Source organism: Amblyraja radiata, chromosome 20 (genome assembly GCF_010909765.2).
Source record: "Amblyraja radiata isolate CabotCenter1 chromosome 20, sAmbRad1.1.pri, whole genome shotgun sequence".
Lineage (NCBI taxonomy): Eukaryota > Metazoa > Chordata > Chondrichthyes > Rajiformes > Rajidae > Amblyraja > Amblyraja radiata.
Window position 1 is genome coordinate 7662194 of NC_045975.1, and position 20568 is coordinate 7682761.

General features: G+C 47.3%; 1 protein-coding gene across 6 annotated transcripts in view; it reads right to left on the reverse strand.

Moving 5' to 3' along the window:
• The window catches only part of shank2 (SH3 and multiple ankyrin repeat domains 2), a 624608-nt gene that overhangs the window by 393708 nt on the left and 210332 nt on the right, over window positions 1–20568 (reverse strand). For all 6 annotated transcript variants that reach the window (XM_033038734.1, XM_033038735.1, XM_033038733.1 and 3 more), the window contains one exon: window positions 11965–12031. In XM_033038734.1, coding sequence (XP_032894625.1) covers window positions 11965–12031 — 67 coding nt within the window. The remainder of the gene's footprint in view (window positions 1–11964; window positions 12032–20568) is intronic.

Here is a 20568-nt window from a genome sequence, read left to right on the forward strand (position 1 = left end):
GTCACGCATCCTTTTTGTCCAGCGGTGCTGCCTGACCCGCTGAGTTACTCCGGCACTTTGTGTCTATCTTCTGAAAAGATAAAATGCAGTGAACCTTCTGAATTTTGTAATCAGCAGGGCAGGGCATATCGCCAACTTGGACAATTTAACATTATTTTATCAAGCCAATTAACCTACAAACCTGTACGTCTTTGGAGTGTGGGAGGAAACCGAAGATCTCGGAGAAAACCTACGCAGATCACAGGGAGAACGTACAAACTCCGTACAGACAGCGCCCGTGGTCGGGATCGAACCCGGGTCTCTAGCGCTGCATTTTGCCGTAAGGCAGCAACTCTACCGCTCTGCCACCGTGACTGTCAGTGGATAGATTACAAAGATCAAAGACCACTTCCCTCGAGTTGCAGACAAGATGGGCTCAATGGCCCCCTTTTGATCCATTGCTTGGTTTACAATTTGCTATCGATGAACCGATAAATAATGATAAGAAAAGAGCCAGGAAAACGAACACTTGGCGATATGAATCAATTCTTTCTCTACAGGGCCTGTCCCACTTGCCGATTTTTTCAACGACTGCCGGAATCATTGACTGACGTATCAGGTCACCGAAAAATTTGGAGCGTGACGCGGCGGTGACGGCGTATGGCGCGGTGTTTTATCAAGTGTCGCAACATTTTTTTGTTGCCGCTGGATTTTGAAATGTTCAAAATCTTTTGGCGACACTGATATGTCGCCGAAATAATCGCCAAGTGGGACAGGCCCTTAAGACTTGGGGATTTTAGTTCAGTTTGTTCACATTCCATGAGAGAGATTCAGCAGAGCTCAGTTTCTTTAACATGTAATGCATATTCAAGGATAGATTTAGTTTAGTTTAGTTTAGAGATAGAGCATGGAAACAGGCCCTTTGGCCCACTGTGTCAATGCCGACCAGCAATTACCCGTACAATGGTAGGTAGACAAAAATGCTGGAGAAACTCAGCGGGTGAGGCAGCATCTATGGAGCAAAGGAAATAGGCGACGTTTCGGGTCGAGACCCTTCTTCAGATTAGCTTCTACTAACTTCATCCATTTCACCACTAACTTCCGACACCAACTTAACAACCACGTACAATTGTTCTATGTTATCCCAGTTTTGCATCCCACATACTTTACAAATTCCACACTGGAATGACCTCAATTTGACAGGAGTATTGAAAGCTAAGGCAGATGGATTGAAACATGGATCAGTGTGGAACAGCAGAGGGGTACAAAGGGGCTGAATAGCCTCCTCACTATTCCAGATGAGAACATGGATTACGGATACTTATAACTCTGGGTTATGATATTCCAGGAGCACATTTTAAATCACATCAGTTCTCTGGAGGTTATACAAAGGCTGCATAATTGGTACATTGTGCCAGAACCATTACTTCACTTATTTCTGCTGTAAAACGTAATCTCCTCCTCAAAGTTCCTCCTCAGAGGATATTTGGCCTCTTTCCACTGAATATGAGTCTCAGAATGAAAGGACGTTCCTTTAGGAAGGAGATGAGGAGGCATTTATTTTGTCAGAAGGTGGTGAGTCTGTGGAATTATTTGCCACACAAGGCTGTGGAGGCCAAGTCAGTAGATTTATGGGCAGAGATAGATAGATTCTTGATTAGTGCGGGTGCCAGAGGATATGGGGAGAAGGCAGGAGAATGGGGTTAGGAGGGAGAGATAGATCAGCCATGATTGAATGGCGGAGTAGACTTGATGGGCCGAATGGCCTAATTCTGCCCCTATCACATGATCGTATGATGATTTTCTTAAACTCCTTGCACTAAATGCTATTCCCTTATCATGAATCTATACACGCTGTAAATGTATCGATTGTAATCACATATTGCCTTTCTGCTGACTGGTTAACACGCAACAAAACGTTTTTGCTGTACCTCGGTACACGTGACAATAAACTAAACTGAAGTGAACTGAGACAAGATGTCATTGTTGCATTGTCCATCACAGCCTGCTTGGGTCAATGTGAAGGACAAGCTCAGGATGAGCAGACAAACTGTGCAAATAACTCAGACATCACATGGACCTCTTTGGTATTGGCATTGGTTTATTCCCTGTTGGATTTCCCCTCTGTTATCAGGCTTCTGAACGGTTCTTCCACAAGATAGGGTACTGTCTGATTCACCTCAATTAAAGACATTGGGCATAAAGAGCTGGAGTAACTCAGCGGGTCAGGCGGCATCTCTGGAGAAAAGGAACGGGGGACGTTTCGGGTCGAGACCCTGCTTCAGACTGAGAGTCGGGGAAAGGGACATGAGAGACAGAGGGTGGTGATATAGAGAGATATAGAACAAATGAATGAAAAATATACAAAACGAAATGATGATCAAGGACTTTGTCTTTGGAACTGATGTGCTACAATGCTGTGAACTATATTCTGCACTCTCTAACTTCCCCAAATATGACATGTTTCATTTAATTCTGAATTACAATAGACAGTAGACAATAGGTGCAGGAGTAGGCCCTTCGAGCCAGCAATGTGATCATGGCTGATCATCCACAATCAGTACACCGTTCCTGCCTTCTCCCCATATCCCCTGACTCCGCTATCTTTAAGAGCCTATCAAGCCCTCTCTTGAAAATATCCAGAGAAACGGCCTGCACTGCCCTCTGTGAGGCAGAGAATTCCGCAGACTCACAACTCTCCAGGTGAAAAAGTGTTTCCTCATCTCCATTCTAAATGCCTTCCCCTATTCTTAAACTGTGGCCCCTGGTTCTGGACTCCCCCAACATCGGGAACATGCTTCCTACCTCCAGCGTGTCCAAACCCTTAATAATCTTATATGTTTCAAAAAGATTCCCTCTCATCCTTCTAAACTCCAGAGTGTACAATCCCAGTCCATTATTATCCCCCATTAGCGGAAGTGGTGGCGCTGCAGCTCGCCTGCAATATGTCTGTCTTTTTCTTTTCTTTTGTCTTGTTGGACGTATGTTTTAGTTTATTTTTAGTTGTGTATGTGTGGGGGGCGGGGGAAACTTGTTTTAGTCTCTTCCTTCGGGGGGATGCAAACTTTATCTTTGTCGTATCTCCGTCTCCGTCTGCGCCGAGGCCTAATCGCGGAGCTGGCAGCCGCCAACTGGGGCCAACCGGAGGCAGAGCCAGGACTTACTTACCATCGCGAAGCTGGCCGACTTCGGGGCTGTGTTGGCGCTGCGGCCGCGGGCCCAGTGGACGACAACTTTATACTTTATACTTTATCACAATTATTATCCCCCATTCCTCAGCACACTGATCATCACTTTGGCACCAGTTGACGTGTCCTCTGCCTCTGACCACGGGCCACCACCATGCCTCTGTACATGTCTCTACTTTTGTACATCACCAAATCTCCACTGTCAATTCTTGACCGGACTTCATGAGCCACTTCTTGACTTGCTTTACTCCCCCCTGTGCCAGCAGACGCACAGAGACCCTGACAGGGATAGAACGAATGGTGACAGAGAGCCTTCCAGCCATAGAGAGATGCAGTGTGGAAACAGACCCACTGATTCTCCTCCCACTATCAACCACTCATTTAGACCCAGATTTGTGTATCACTCAACTGGGAACAATTGCCATTTAACCAACTGGCCCTCATGCCTATGGGACGTGGGATCAAAACTAAACCATCTGGAGGAGCCCCACTTTGTCAGACAAACCCCAAGCAGAAATCACCGAGTTCAGTTTCAGTTTCAGTTTATTGTCACGTGTACCGAGGTACAGTGAAAAGCTTCTGTTGCATGCTAACCAGTCAGCGGAAAGACAATACATGATTTACAATCGAGCCATTTACGGCGTACAGATACATGATAAGGAGGTAGTGCAAGGTAAGGCCAGTAAAGTCCAATCAAAGATAGTCCGAGGGTCACCAATGAGGTAGATAATAGTTCAGGACTGTTCTTCATTGGATAAAGGCTACAGGTGAAAAGGAGATAAAGAGAGAAGAGATGTGAAATGTAAAGCCAGAGAGAGGAGCATGGGTGGTAACGGAGAGCGTGGGGGGGGGGGGGGGGGGGGGGGGGGGGGGGGGGGGGGGGGGGGGGGGGGGGGGGGGGGGGGGGGAGAAAGTGGGGCGGGATAGCTAAATTTGTGGAACTGTGTGTATCATCATCATCATCGGTCACTCGAAACGAGTCTGACTGCCCTCTCATGGAGGACGCCTGTGCGTGACTTTGTTTAACGTGGGGAGACTGGTGCACTGACAGCCACCACACGGTCCTTGACAGATCTGGGTCAGGATCCAGTGGCATGGAGTCCAAGACGACCGGAGACCCTTTTCTGCTGCAGCCTTCATCCGCCATCCCAGCAGTTGTGACGCTCCACTAAGGTCAGCCATCGTCCTCCGCCTGTTCCACCGTTGAGGTCTTGGTTGGATTGCTCTTTGTTAGAGACCTCCCCCATCGACCTTACCGCCTTGGGTGACCCTACCAGGAGCATCGCTCCAGACGGCATCGCTCTCAGGATCTCAGGACCACACAAGCTTCTCCACCACGACAAGGTGACAATCCACGGAGAATGGCAGGCAGGGAGCACACAGGTACACCGGTCTCTCACTTACATATTTACACACTGCACCAGGAGGCATTTACGGTGTACAGATACATGATAAGGGAATGACGTATAGTGCAAGGTAAAGCCACTAAAGTTCAGACAAAGATAGAAACATAGAAACATAGAAAATAGGTGCAGGAGTAGGCCATTCGGCCCTTAGAGCCTGCACCGCCATTCAATATGATCATGGCTGATCATCCAACTCAGTATCCTGTACCTGCCTTCTCTCCATACCCCCTGATCCCTTTAGCCACAAGGGCCACATCTAACTCCCTCTTAAATATAGCCAACGAACTGGCCTCAACTACCTTCTGTGGCAGAGAATTCCAGAGATTCACCACTCTCTGTGTGAAAAATGTTTTCCTCATCTCGGTCCTAAAGGATTTGCCCCTTATCCTTAAACTGTGACCCCTTGTTCTGGACTTCCCCAACATCGGGAACAATCTTCCTGCATCTAGCCTGTCCAACCCCTTAAGAATTTTGTAAGTTTCTATAAGATCCCCCCTCAATCTTCTAAATTCTAGCGAGTACAAACCGAGTCTATCCAGCCTTTCTTCATATGAAAGTCCTAACATCCCAGGAATCAGTCTGGTGAACCTTCTCTGTACTCCCTCTATGGCAAGAATGTCTTTCATCAGATTAGGAGACCAAAACTGTACGCAATACTCCAGGTGTGGTCTCACCAAGACCCTGTACAACTGCAGTAGAACCTCCCTGCTCCTATACTCAAAGATAGTCCGAGGGTCTCCAAATCAGGTAGATAGTAGTTCAGGACTCAGGTCCTGGCCCAAGGTCAGGATTGAACTTGGACACTGCCACAGAGAGACGATGGCTGTTCCAGTTGCCACACTCACAAGTTGTGAATTTGTTGACGGTGGAAATGTTGTGCATGGATGAGGGAATTCTGGTTTAGTTTAATCCTCATGGAAGTTGAGGCAGTGTTAGTGGGAATGCACATATGCTCACTGGAACTAAGTGCTAGCACAGTGGTAGAGTTGCTGCCTTACAGCCCCAGAGACCAGGGTTCGATCCTGACTACGAGTACGGAATCCGTACGTTCTCCCTGTGGCCGCGTGGGTTTTCTCCGGGTGCTCCGGTTTTACTCCACACTCCAAAGACGTGCAGGTTTTGCAGGTTAATTAGCTTTGGTAAAAGAGTTGCTAGTGTGTCGGATAGTGTTAGTGTACGGGGTGATCACTGGTCAGTGCGTGATATCTCTGTATCTCTAATACAGAGATGCTGTATCTCTAAACGTGCGTAAGTGTGAAGAATCTCTAAAGTGTGAAACGCACACCTCCAGATTCAGGGACCAATTCCTCCCAGCTGTTATCAGGCAACTGAACCATCCTACCACAACCAGAGCAGTTCTGAGCTACAATACACCTCATTTGGAGACCCTTGGACTAACTTTGATCGGACTTTGCTGGCTTTATCTTGCACTAAACGTTATTCCCTTATCCTGTATCTGTACACCGTGTATGGCCCGATTGTAATCATGTATTGTCGTTCCACTGACTGGTTAGCGCACAACAACAGCTTTTCACTGTACCTCGGTACAGGTGACAATAAACTAAACTAAAGCTGAAGCAGTTATGCTTTTGAAATGACTTGAGCTGACCCGAGCGTGTGGTCGTAAATGATTTGGCTCTGGTCTGACTTACGCTTCTTCAACAGAAGGGGGGAGGAGGGGGGGAGTTGATTCTCTTTTACCTATAACTGTGCCAACAGCAACCTTAAAATAGTGCAGCCGGGAACTCGATGACAGCACGCCTAGCTAAGAATAAGTCGTGAGGACAATCGAGCCTCCTGCAGGCTGAGGGCAATTCTCGATCAATCGAGGACAGCGGAGTGCATCATCCCCAGCGGCGAGCTAAAATAAACTCACCTTTCACAAACAGAACACGCACACTTAGACCTCAGCACAAATAACACAAGCTGTGCACTGCTGTTGGCAATGTTCAAAGCTCCAAGGTACAATGTCACTCAACGTTTCGCTATAATTTAGTGGATCTGAACATCGCTGGTAAGGCAAGTCTTTATTGCCCATTCTTAATTAACCTTCTCCCAGCTAACAATGATCTATTCTCCATTGTTTGTACGTTCTCCCCGTGACCTGCGTGGGTTTTCTCCGGGTGCTCCGGTTTCCTCCCACACTCCAAAGACGTGCAGGTTTGCAGGTTAATTGGCTTGGTGTAGTTGTAAATTGTCCCCAGTGTGTGTAGGATGGAGCCAGTGTGCGGGGATCGCTGGTCGGCGCGGACTCGGTGGGAGGAAGAGCCTGTTTCCGCGCTGTACCTCTAAAATAAACTAAACTAAATCCCACAGATGTGCAGGTCGCCAGGTTAGTTGGTCCCAGTGGTGGAATCTGGGGTGAGCTGATGGGACTGTGAGGAGATTACAGTAACGTGGGATAAACATGGGTTTAGTGTTAATTGATGGGTAATGGTCGGCGTGGACTCGAAGGGCTCTTTGTCTCTCCAACCATGAAACTTATTTACTTACAGACAAAGCAGAGGGAAAATACCACTGTAATATTTTGTACGTCTCAGTAAAGTCATTTAGCATTGCACATAGAATGTAAGGCATCAGATCAGTAATACACCAGCGCTTATCACCATCATATCTGCTTCATTTCTACAATATTTTCTCTACACTTATTCTAAACAAGAATTTTCCACAATCATTCCAAATTGAGAGACTCAATGTGTAGGAAGGTACTGCAGATGCTGGTTTACACCAAAGTTAGACACAAAATTCTGGAGTCACTCAGCGAGACAGGCAGCATCTCTGGAGAGAAGGAATGGGTGACGTTTCGGGTCCAGACCCTTCTTCAGACTCTCTCCCTTTAGCTCGACTTAAAACATCACCTACTCCTTTTCTCCAGAAATGCCTCCTGACCCTCTGAGTTGCTCCAGCATTAAGTGTCCATTGACAGACTCAATCCCTGCTAACTTACGTTTCTTCACACCAATAGATGTTGTAATTCTCAATCATTCAATTTAACTGTGGTCTCAGGTGTATATATCTCTGCCCAATACCATTTTGACACCTTGCCACTTGTAAAAGTTACTTGATTAATACCTTTTACACAGAAGTTTGTTCAATTCAAAACATCAAAGCATTTTAGTTTGGTTTAGTTTAGTTTAGAGATCCCTGTACACTAGCACTATCCTACACGCAGGGGACAATTTACAATCTTTACCAAACCCAATTAACCTAACCTACAAACCTGTACGTTTTTCGAGTAAACCGAAGATCTCAGAGAAAACCCACGGGGAGGACGTACAAGCTCCATACAAACAGCACCGGTAGTCAGGATCGAACCGGGGTCTCTAGATCTGTAAAGGGCCTGTCCCACTTGGGAGTCATTTGCACGTAATTTACGTGACATCATTTACGTGTCATGACGCACGACGCGCGCGAATTGCCGCACATGATGATGCGCGCATGGTGCGTGGTGACGTAGGCAGTGACCCATGGATTTTGGGATGTACAAAATATTCTCGCGCCATCTGCGTGACGCGCAAATGACGCCCACGTGGGACAGGCCCTTAAGGCAGCAACTCTACCGCTACGCCACTATTTTGTTACTGTGTATTCCAGCCTCAACAGTGATGAAAACAGTGGCTCCATCAAACACGTGGCAGGGCGTTTTAACTTGTGGCACGAGAAAGACAGAGTTGCTGACTTGCCCTCTGGATCAAAACCAGCAACTGTGCGTCCCAGGTTTCACCGCAACGACACGCCACGTTGAGCTCGCGGTGTAAAAACAGTCTGACAATGCGAAACCGTCGCCAAACGACTGGCTGAGCGCCGGCCGACTGCGGCTTCTCACCCCAGCTCGAGCGAGTGGGAGGACAAACCTGGTACATGGGAGGAGGAAGCACAGCCCATTTGTCCAAGTCATCCCATCACACGGAACGCCGTCGCATCAAGGGCCGGGAGGGAGGCCTGGGTTAACCTTGCAATAATTGCAAGCCTCGCTTCTTCCCACATATTTAACGTTGCCGTCAACATAATGAGGAATGTCAGTGGAGGCCGACTGGATAACACAGCGACCGTCTCCATATTACAACAGACGCTTGCTCTGCCCTGCACCAGATGTTTTATAATCCACCGCTGCCTCTCACAACTGTGGGCTGGCTGGAAAAAACAATCACGGATTAACTTCATCTTCTTCACTGCGCGTAATCCTCGGCTAACTCACACTCCATCGAGCAGGCAAACGGAGTGCACTCACCCCGAGGATGACTTTCAATGCCCAGCCTGTGCGTATTAACTCCGTGTTCGAATCAACATTTTCTGGCAATGCATTAATGGCGAATCAAATTACATTTAGGGGTATTGCCCCTTCTGTATCGGACAACCCCTAGTGTCATGGAGTTGTACAGTATGGAAACAGGCCCTTCGGCCCAACTTGCCCACACCGGCCAATGTGTCCCATCTACACTCGTCCCACCTGCATGTGTTTGGCCCATATCCCTCCAAACCTGTCCTATCCATATACCTGTCAAAATATTTCTTTAACGTTGCGATAGTCCCAATAGACAATAGACAATAGGTGCAGGAGTAGGCCATTCGGCCCTTTGAGCCAGCTCCGTCATTCAATGTGAACATGGCTGATCATCCCCAATCAGTATCCCGTTTCTGCCTTTTCCCCCATATCCCCTGACTCCGCTATCTTTAAGAGCCCTATCTAGATCTCTCTTGAAAGTATCCAGAGAACCTGCCTCCACCGCCCTCTGAGGCAGAGAATTCCACAGACTCACATCTCCCTGCCTCAACTACTCCTCCAGCAGCTCATTCCATAAATCCACTGCCCTTTGTGTGAAAAAGTGAACCCCTCAGGTTCCTATTAAATCTTTTCCCCCGTCACCTTAAACCTATGTCCTCTGGTTCTCGATTATCCCTACTCTGGGCATGAGAGTAATAATAATAATAATGACTAGGTTTATTGGCCAAGTATTCACATACAAGGAATTTGCATTGGTGCTCTGTGCATCTGCAAATCTATTCCTCTCATGTTCCTCATTGAGGTTATCCGGCGACCCAACAAACCTGCTAGTTGGCCACAACTATGGTCGTGCTCAGTGGGAAAGACTGGTCAGGAATTCTGCCTCTATCGACTGACTCTCAAGAGTTGCATCTTCATATGCACTTCAGAACAAGGGCAGGATTTTCCTTCCTTTTCAAGGCATGTGGGGTGAGATTGGGAGGGCGGTAAGGATGGGAGAGATGGTGACCAGCAAGCCAATATTTTATTAGAACATATGTGTTGGAAGGAACTGGTTTACGTTGAAGATCGACACAAAATGCTGGAGTAACTCAGCGGGGCAGACAGCATCTCTAGAGAAAAGGAATAGGTGACGTTTCGGGTCGAGACCCTTCTTCAGGGTAATCCTCTTTGTCGAGACCAGAAACGTCACCTATTCCTTTTCACCCGCACATCATCTTTGTACTTTGCTACGCTCATCTTAAATCTATGCCCTCTCGTCTCTGGCATATCCCTGGTTGGCGTGATGCGCTTTGGGCCAAATCAGTGGTTCAACTCTCTTGATGTAGTAATATAATGGCAATGTTACCTGACTCTCTATCACAGAGTCAGAGCTCCTTCACGACTTCTTATTAGAGAGCAATCCAAGTTCAGGCTCAGAAATGAACAAGGTCTCAAAACTGATAAGCCAGTAGTGGGAGAGTCTAAGACCAGAGGACGTACCTTTAGAAAGGGGATGAGGAGGAATTTGTTTTTAGCCAGAGAGTGGTGAATCTGTGGAATTCATTGCCAGACGGCTGTGGAGGCCAAGTCAATGGATATTACTAAAGTGGAGATTGGCAGATTCTTGATGAGGAAGGGTGTCAGGGGTTATGGGTGAAGGCAGGAGAATGGGGTTGAGAGGGAGAGATAGATCAGCCATGATTGATGGCAGAGTAGACGATGGGCCGAATGGCCTAATTCTGCTTCCACAAATGAACTATGAGAGGACAGTGATTGTGGGGAGGGGGGCAAAATAAACTGTTTATGTAGAACATGTGTGTTGTCAGTCAAATGGATTATACTGGAGTCAGCTAAACAAGAGAAAGGATTTTAGTATTGCACAGCCAATTCCATTTTTTTTTTCATTTCTTATCATCTGATGAAAGGATTTACATTTTCATCATGAAGACAGTAAACCCTCGATTATCCTGAACTGGGACTGAGAAAATTGTCATTCCCGGCCTTTTTGCATTTCTTTATACAACAGAAGAATTACATAGAAGAGATCAGACCCTTTAGAAACATAGAAACATAGGTGCAGGAGTAGGTCATTTGGCCCTTTGAGCCATTCAATATGATCATGGCTGATCATCTAAAATCAGTACCCCGTTCGTGCTTTTTCATCAGTATTAGACTTAATCAATATGGTGTGGCGTCAGCCTAAACACGGGCCACTCATGCTCGAACCCTCGTCAGGAGATACGAGGGCGGGCACGTGACGTCATGGGCTAGAGGGAGTGTCCTAGTACTTAAGGTCTCTCACCGCGAGACCTTGAGCAGCCAAACGGTAGCTGAGCCCGAGAGAACAAACTCGCTCAGCTACAGCAACATTGTATTATAGTTAGCGCACCAACCACCACTGAATAAACGACTCTTTGAACCGGCCTGACGTCTCACCTTTATTCACCACGTATGGTGCCGCTACAATGGGGTGGATGCAATCAACTCGACTAATGCAATCAACTCGACGTGCACACACAGAAGATCAAATAGAACAAGTTGTCCTACAACTTTAGGCTGTGCACGCCACACGAAAGAAGAAGATTAATCCATATCCCTCAACACACCTAAGCCTATACAAAGGCCTCTGTCGTATCTGTCTCAACCACCAAACCTGGTTCAAGAACTCATTCATTCATAAAAAACTTACCTCTCATATCTCCTTTATAACTTTGACCCTCTCACCTTAAACCAACCAATCATCTTTTGATAGTTTCACCCTGGGGAGAACATTTTGACTGTCTACCTTTAATTCAGTCATAGTGAGACCCCCTCCAGTCAATAATTGGTTACATTGCTCAATAGCGTTGATTAGCCCGAAGTCTTACATTACAACTTATCCAAACACGCGAGTGTTTCATACTCAACTTCATCATGAGAAAATCACCGTAGGAATCAATCTGCCACACATTCCAGGCACAATCCCTTGTCTGCGGCCCCAGCAGAAAGTCACCAATAATAAAAGATCATTTGCCAGAATTTGCACCAAATTATATCACATTATCCTGTGAGATTCAGCAAGCAATGCCCAGGAACTCAAACGTTGCCACGACTGAAGAGAACAGTCATTCTGAAGAGAAGGCCAAAAGACACAGCTTTGATCGTGGTCCGATCATCTTTTGCCTTACCTCCCTGTGAGACTCACCGATATCTGTCTGTTTGTGGTTCTTGATAAATTCAGCCAGTTCAAAGTTCCCTGCTATTATGGCCACCTGAAAAATAAATTGTAAAGTTTAGTCTAACTGAAAGATAGACAGTTTAGTTTAGAGATTGAGCATGGAAACAGGCCCTTCAGCCCACCGGGTCCTTGCCATCCATTGATTACCCGTACACCACCTCTATGTTATCCCACTTTCGCCTCCGACACTCTAGGGGCAATTTACAGGAGCCAATTAACCTACAAGCCTGCATGTCTAGGGAACATGGGAGGACACTGGAGCACCCGGAGGAAACCCACATGGTCACAGGAGGAACGGACAAACTCCACACAGACAACACCCATAGTCAGGATCGAACCTGGGCCTCTATCGCTACTCTACCGCTGCGCCACCGTGCCGCCCAAGATGTCCCAAGAATCCTAAGCAATAAATTGCTTTTACAGTCATAAGATCATGAGATTGTGATCGCAGCAGAATTAGGCCATTCGGCGACAGATGGCACAATGGGCTAAGTGTTCGGCTGGCAACCTGAAGGTGGCCGGTTCGAATCCTGCTTGGAGTGTGTACTGTCGTTGTGTCCTTGGGCAAGACACTTCACCTACCTTTGCCTGGGACTAGAGACGGAAATTAGCTACTGATTGGCTACAATCTCGCATATTTACATGCAAATGTTCATTAATATGCACTGTCCCTATAAACAAAATTATATATATATCAAGTTTACTCCACCATTCAATCATGACTGATCGAGCTCCGCCCTCCTAACCCCATTCTCTTGCCTTCTCCCCATAACCTCTGACACCCGTACTAATCAAAAATCTATCTATCTCTGCCTTAAAAATATCCATTGACTTGGCCTCCACAACCTTTTGTGGCAAAGAATTCCGCATATTCACCACCATCTGACTAAAGAAATTCCTCCTCATCACCTTCCTAAAGGAATGTCCTTTAATTTTGAGGCTGTGACCTCTGGTCCTAGACTCTCCCACTAGTGGAAACATCCTCTCCACATCCACTCTATCCAGGCCTTTCACTATTCTGTAGATCTCAATAAAGTCCCCCTTGTGGCTCTGCTGGATTGTCAACTAGCCAAGTGAAATATGAGTTGCTCTTCCTCCAATTTGCATGTGGCAATCACAGCATCACATCGATTATCACTTTGATAAATATATCCTGCATCGTATATGGCAATATATCATTTTGGGGAAGGTATTCTCGACAGATCTTCAACACAATTTAAATTTAAACCATAAATGGAGATAAAATATCGTGTGAGATAAAATTAGAATTTACAGAATGATAGCAAAGTTTCATTTTATTATCGCGCTGAATCTACATCAATAAAATCCTGTCACCATATTTTATACAAAATCAATTAGGAGCTATTAATTCTGATGTGATATTTTTATTGAGCTTTTATAACCACGTAACCTTTCGCAGAATTACTGCCCTGAGACATCTTGTAATAAATATTGTGTAGGAAAGAACTGCAGGTGCTGGTTTAAATCAAAGGTAGACACAAAATGCTGGAGTAACTCAGCGGGACAGGCAGTCTCTCTGGGGATGCAGTAAATATTATTTGAGAACTCCCCTATCAAATCAGAGAACCCATAATCTTCATCATTCAACGACTGCCACTTTTGCACTTTCTGGAATAAGCTGGTACAGGTGCTGATTCTCAGTGACACTTTGGTGGGGTGGAAGGAACTGCAGATGCTGGTTTACACTGAAGATACTGGAGTAACTCAGCAGGCCAGGCAGCATCTCTGAAGGAAAGGGATAGGTGACGTTTCGTGCCGAGACCCTTCTTCAGACGGAGAGTCAGGGGAGGAGGAAACTGGAGGTATGAAAAGGTGGAGAACAAATCACAGCCGGCATCGATGACTCAAGAGAGGTGGAGCCCACAATGGTCCATTGTTGGTTGTGCAGGAAGTGATAATGAAGGCATACAAACAGTGAAACTAGCAGGATGACTCGGGTGGGGGGAGGGTTGGAGAGAGAGGGAATGCAAGGGTTACATGGAGGTTTGTACATTAATTGACCTCTGTAAAATGTGGATGAGAAAGTGGGACAACATAGAACGTGTGTGAACAGGTGATCAAAGGTCACCATGGACAATGTGCCACGGGGCCTGTTTCTATGCTGTAGCTCTGAACCAAACTACGAGGAATACCCTCCCTAATGGAAACACTTTTGCGAAAGCGGGAATCAAAGTTTGTTAACTATCCACAGGGAAACTAATTTTCAGTAGAGTGGATAAAATTCAATGTTTATTTTGTTTTTATTTCCTGCAGATATTCACCTTCTGGAGCAAGGGTGAATTTCATTCTTGATCGTGTCGGAAGGAGGAATGTAGCTCCCTTTGGAACTCAATGTTCATGCCAGGAACACAGCCAATCTTTCATATTTTCACACATATTGAAAATGACTAAATTCTTCAAATCACATAATTTGAGGTTGCATTGAAGCCCCCACAAAAGCTTTAGCGTCTCATTTTGATTTCTGTAGATCAGTGCATTCAGCTGACATGCCACTCAATACACGTAGTATATCTCTGAGCTGATCAGAGGCTGGGGGAACTGAACATGCAACAAGATTGTTGACAGTTTGGTTGTTGCAACAACTGTTACTGTACAAGGGAGATATGTGAGGAGTCTCGTTTGTGGATCACAGCGGAGCCTCAGATCATAGAACATGGAAAAGTACAGCGCCTGTCCCACGAGCATGCGACCTGCATGCGGCAAGCGCGACTAAACCGGAAGCGTGGGCCGCGCGGAGGTCGAGTGATCCCCGTACAGCGCCGGTCCCACGAGCATGCGCCTGCATGCGGCAAGCGCGACCAAACCAGAAGCGGGGGCCGCGCGGAGGTCCAGTGAGTGACGTGAGGTTCGAGCGAAGTCCTCAGGAAGTTCGCGCGTGACGTACGGCGTCAAGACGCTGCGTACGGCGTCGAGGCGGCTGCGGGCCGGCAGGCCGTTGCCGCGCGGAATTTTTGAACACGGTCATTTTTTCAGAGCCCCTCGCGATGTCGGGACCAGCTCCGCACAACTCCATACGGCTCCGGCGATCAACGTGGGACCGGCCCCACGTTAGGTCGCGCTTGCCGCATGGAGTCGCTTGCTCGTGGGACAGGCCCTTACAGCACAGGGCAGGCCCTTCAGCCCACCATGGCTTTGCTGCATCTAGGGGTGGCGTGGTGGGGTAGTGATAAAGATGCTGCCTAAAGGGCATGTCCCATTTGGGCAATTTTTTAGGCGACTGTCATAGGCATAGAAGACCACCAAAAACCGGCGACTGGTCCCCCCTACGACAATGTCTACAACAAGCTACAACAACCTACCACCTAGTCGACATCAAGATACGGCAAGCTAAAGGCCCTGTCCCACTTTCCCGAGCTTCTGACGAATTCTCCCGAGTTTTCCCCTTGATTCAAACTCGGGCAATGTCCATAGTGAGTCCGTAGGAGCCCGTTAGGAGTCCGTAGTTATTTCGTAGCCAGCCGTAGGTACTCGGGGCATCAGGTAAGTCGGGACGTTTTTTCAGCATGTTGAAAAATGTCCACGAGTAGAATAAATAGTCCCGAGTACCATAATTCCCCGAGTTTGAATCAAGGGGAAAACTCGGGAGAGTTCGTGAGACACTCGGGAAAGTGGGACAGGGGCTGAACGACAACCAGCGACCCATTAGTACGTCCACCTACGACCACACCTACGATGACCTATGACCACACAGGCGGCAACCGAAGTCGACCAACGTCCACCCGCGACAAGCCGCGACCCTGTCGGCAGCAACTGAAGACAATTCAGTCGCCGGTACCTGTCTGTCGCCGGTTGACGTAGGTAGTCGCCAATGGAATTCACTGAAGTCAGCATCGTCGACAACCAACGTCACCTGGTGCCAACCTACGTCACCTGGTGACAACTACGACAGCACCTACGTCAGGAGAAATGTAGCTACGCTCATTGGCGTCAACCCACTGTCGCCGACTGTGGGCGAAAACTTTCGAACATGTTGAAAATCCAGCGGTGACCAGAACGACGCTACGACTCTTTGGCCGACTGAGGAGACAGCTCACGACCATACAGGCGACACCCTGGCGACATGTCGCCAGGGTGTCGCCTGTTTGGTCGTGAGTAATAATAATAATGGATGGGATTTATATAGCGCCTTTCTAATACTCAAGGCGCTTTACATCGCATTATTCATTCACTCCTCAGTCACACTCGGTGGTGGTAAGCTACTTCTGTAGCCACAGCTGCCCTGGGGCAGACTGACGGAAGCGTGGCTGCCATTCTGCGCCTACGGCCCCTCCGACCACCACCATTCACTCACACACATTCACACACATTCACACACAGGCAAAGGTGGGTGAAGTGTCTTGCCCAAGGACACAACGACAGTATGCACTCCAAGCGGGATCCTAGTCACCCAAAGAGTTGTAGCGTCTTTCTGGTCGCCGCTGAATTTTCAACATGTTGAACATTTTCGCCGACCTATGACGGGTGCCGGCAGTCGCCGAAAGAGTCGCGTAAGTGGGACTGCCGCTGCGCCACCGTGCCGCCCACGGTTGTGGGCCTTTCTCTTTCTGTATCCCATCTCTATAGCCTTCCAAAATCTCTCTGCCCTTCCACTTCTGATCGCCATACACTAGCACCATCCTACATACGAGGGAGAATTCTACAATTTTACTGAAGCCCCAATTAACCTGCAAACCTGTACGTCTTTGGAGTGTGGGAGGAAAACGGATCACCCAGGAGAAAACCTATGCGGTCACAGAGAGAACGTACAAACACTGAACAATCAGCACCTGGTGCCTGCAGGAGAGTTGCTGCCTTACAGTGCCAGAGACCCGGGTTCGATCCTGACTACGGGTGCTGTCTGTGAGGAGTTTGTGGAGAGTTGTGCATCTGTGGAATTCTCCGCCTCAGAAGGCAGTGGAGGGCAATTCTCAGGATGCTTTCAAGAGAGAGTTAGATAGAGCTCTTAAAGATAGCGGAGTCAAGGGATATGGGGAGAAGGCAGTAACGGGGTACTGATAATAATAATAATATATTTTATTGTCATTGCACATAAGCGCAACGAGATTTGGTATGCAGCTTCCATCCGATGTCATAACATGCTTGTACACGCTAGAATTCAGAAGATTGAGGGGGGATCTTATAGAAACTTACAAAATTCTTAAGGGGTTGGACAGGCTAGATGCAGGAAGATTGTTCCCGATGTTGGGGAAGTCCAGAACTAGGGGTCACAGTTTAAGGATAAGAGGGAAGTCTTTTAGGACCGAGATGAGAAAATCATTTTTTACACAGAGAGTGGTGAATCTGTGGAATTCTCTGCCACAGAAGGTAGTTGAGGCCAGTTCGTTGGCTGTATTTAAGAGGGAGTTAGATGTGGCCCTTGTGGCTAAAGGGATCAGGGGGAATGGAGAGAAAGCAGGGATGGGATACTGAGTTGGATGATCAGCCATGATCATATCGAATGGCGGTGCAGGCTCGAAGGGCCGAATGGCCTACTCCTGCACCTATTTTCTATGTCTATGTTTCTATAAATAACTAATAACATTTAGATTTAGATACCCCGAGAACATGGATTGTAAAAAGAATCATTGGGGATGATTAGCCATGATCACATTGAATGGCGGTGCTGGCTCGAAGGGCCGAATGGCCTCCTCCTGCATCTCTTGTCTATAGTCTATTACTGCTCTCCCCGTGACCTGTGTGAGTTTTTTCCGGGTGATCCGGTTCCCTCCCACACTCCAAAGACGTACAGGTTTGGAGGTTAATTGGCTTTGGCGAAAATTGTAAATTATGCCTCGTGTGTGTTGGATAGTGTTAGTGTGCGGGGACCGCTGGTCGGGCGCGGTGGGGCCGAAGGGCCTGTTTCCGTGCTGTATCTTAAACTGGAGAGCGATGTCTTTCTTCAGACATATATATTTCTTGCTTAAATACGTGGCAATGGTTCTGGAGGGATTGATTTGAACCTATTAGGAGCAGCACATCAAAGTCAGAGGAGGACAAACTTAAACCGGTACAAAAGACGGCTGGCCATGTCGAAACGGAACTCAACTAAAATATGGATCCATAGGTGTGGGGCCTGTTAAGGGAGTTTGTGGTATCAAATTTGGACTGACAAGGTTTCCCCGAAGCACTTTGACAATGTTTAACATGTCAATGGAGCCTCACAGACGAAGGCTGCAGAATTGGAGATGGAGGCGCTGAGTTTTTCTGTGGCGGTATTCCCAGGGTGTAATTTTATGCTTCATTATCTCTTGAGTTTTCAATGGCTTTCTGACGACATTATCCCACGTAGGCTCTTTCATCGTACTTCCCGAGCAAGCAGTATATAATCAGTCAACGGCAAAGAGAAGGCGACACGCAGCTGACACTTGGCACACGAGTTGCCGAAAGTGAAACTGTGAAATAGAAACACAGCTACTGGAATTCAATCGCCAAACGGCCGCTTATGATCGTAAATGACTCGTTACTTCAGGCTATTTGTTTTCCCACAGAAACAGCGGAATTATCTGGTCATTCATCTACCGGCACGGTGGCGCAGAGGCAGAGTTGCTACTTCACAGCACCAGAGACCCGGGTTCGATCCTGACTACGGGTGCTGTCTGTACGGAGTTTGTACGTTCTTCCTGTGAGCGAGTGGGTTTTCTCCGGGTGCTCGGGTTTCCTCCCACATTCCAAAGAAGAGCAGGTTTTGTCTGATAATTGGCTTCTGTAAATTGCCTCTGGTGCGTGGTGGGACAACTAGTGTGTACGGGTGACCAGTGGTCGGTGTAGGCTGAAGGGTCGGCCAACAATGGACCATTATGGGCTCCACCTCTCTTGGGCCATCGTTGGCGGCTGTTTGTTCGGTACCCTTTCATACCTCTAGTCTCCCCCTCCCCCGACTCTCAGTCTGAAGAAGGGTCACGACCCGAAACGTCACCTATTCTTTTTCTCCAGAGATGCTGCCTGACCCGCTGAGTGGCTCCAGCATTTTGTGTCTGACTTCCAAGTGAAGACAGTTTCATGTATTTATTGCCTTACTTTCTGGGTGCTCGAGGGCATGGGTTTGTGAAATGCAGTCAAAGATATCTTGGCAATTTTGCATCAAAGGTGGGTGGCCTACACCTACGCAGTCAAACTAACAGTAGAGGGAGTGACTTTGGGATCGGTTCTGAATGGCATTGATCATTGATTGGGGCTGTAGTTGTACAAATCCAGGTGAGTGGAGAGTATTCCAAAAGACAATTGACAACAGGTGCAGGAGTAGGCCATTCGGCCCTTCGAGCCAGCACCGCCATTCAATATGATCATGGCTGATCATCCACAATCAGTACCCCATTCCTGCCTTCTCTCCATATCCCCTGACTCCAATATCTTTAAGAGCTCTATCTAACTCTCTCTTGAAAGCATCCAGAGAATTGGCCACCACTGCCTTCTGAGGCAGAGAATTCCACAGATTCACAACTCTCTGGGTGAAAAAGTTTTTCCTCTTATCCGTTCTAAATGGCCTACCCCTTATTCTTAAACTGTGGCCCCTGGTTCTGGATTCCCCTAACATCGGAAACATGTTTCCTGCCTCTAGCGTGTCCAAGCCCTTAATAATGTTATATGTTTCAATAAGATACCCTCTCATCCTTCTAAACCCTGGGATGCAGACCATCAGGCCCTGGGGATTTATCACCCTTCAGTACCATCAGTCTACCCAACACCATTTCCTGCCTAATGCAAATTTCCATCGTATCTTCTCCGCTCTCCATATCAGCCAAAAGGTGCAGAGTTTGGAAACGCACACCTCCAGATTCAGGGACATTCGGCCCATTGAGTCTGTTCTGCCTTTCGATCATTTGAACTGACCCTTCCCTTATTCCATTCTGTTTAACCCTCAGCATGCACCTAGTTCCAGTCACCTTCCCAGATTCAGGGACAGTTTCTTCCCAGCTGTTATCAGGCAACTGAACCATCCTATCAACAACTAGAGAGCGGTCCTGAGCTCCCATCTACCTCATCGGAGACCCTGGGACTATCTTTAATCGGACTTTATCTTGGACTAATCATTATTCCCTTTGTCCTGCATCTGTACGCTGTGGATAGCTCGATTGTATTCATGTATTGTCTTTCCGCTGGGTGGTGAGCACGTGCCTGGGTACACGTGACAATTAAACTAAACTAAACTTTAACATGGCATCTGCAGATAGCAAAGTAAAAACTCTCAGGAGACAGAAAGTGAGTCACTTGCTTCAGGAGGCACAGCTCTGGGATTCTCTTGATTCATTCAGACGCTCCAGTTGTGATTCTGTGGCTAACAAGCGAACTTCCTATGTCTTTGCCATCCAAAGTAATTTCTTCCATTCCTCAGCATTTGGTGTTCATGGAATGTCCCGTCAGTACGAGGGAAACCAAATGCAGGTTGGATGACCGATTTGTTGACCTATCTTCACTCTGTATCGGATCTGTATTTATGACTTCAATACCCTGTTGTGCTGCAGCAATGCAAGGATTTAATTGTCCTATCTGGGACCCAGGGAAATAAACTCTCTTGACTTGACTCTTGACTCTTGTAAGGGTCAGCCTGGCTTTCCAGCTGACTTTCACTTT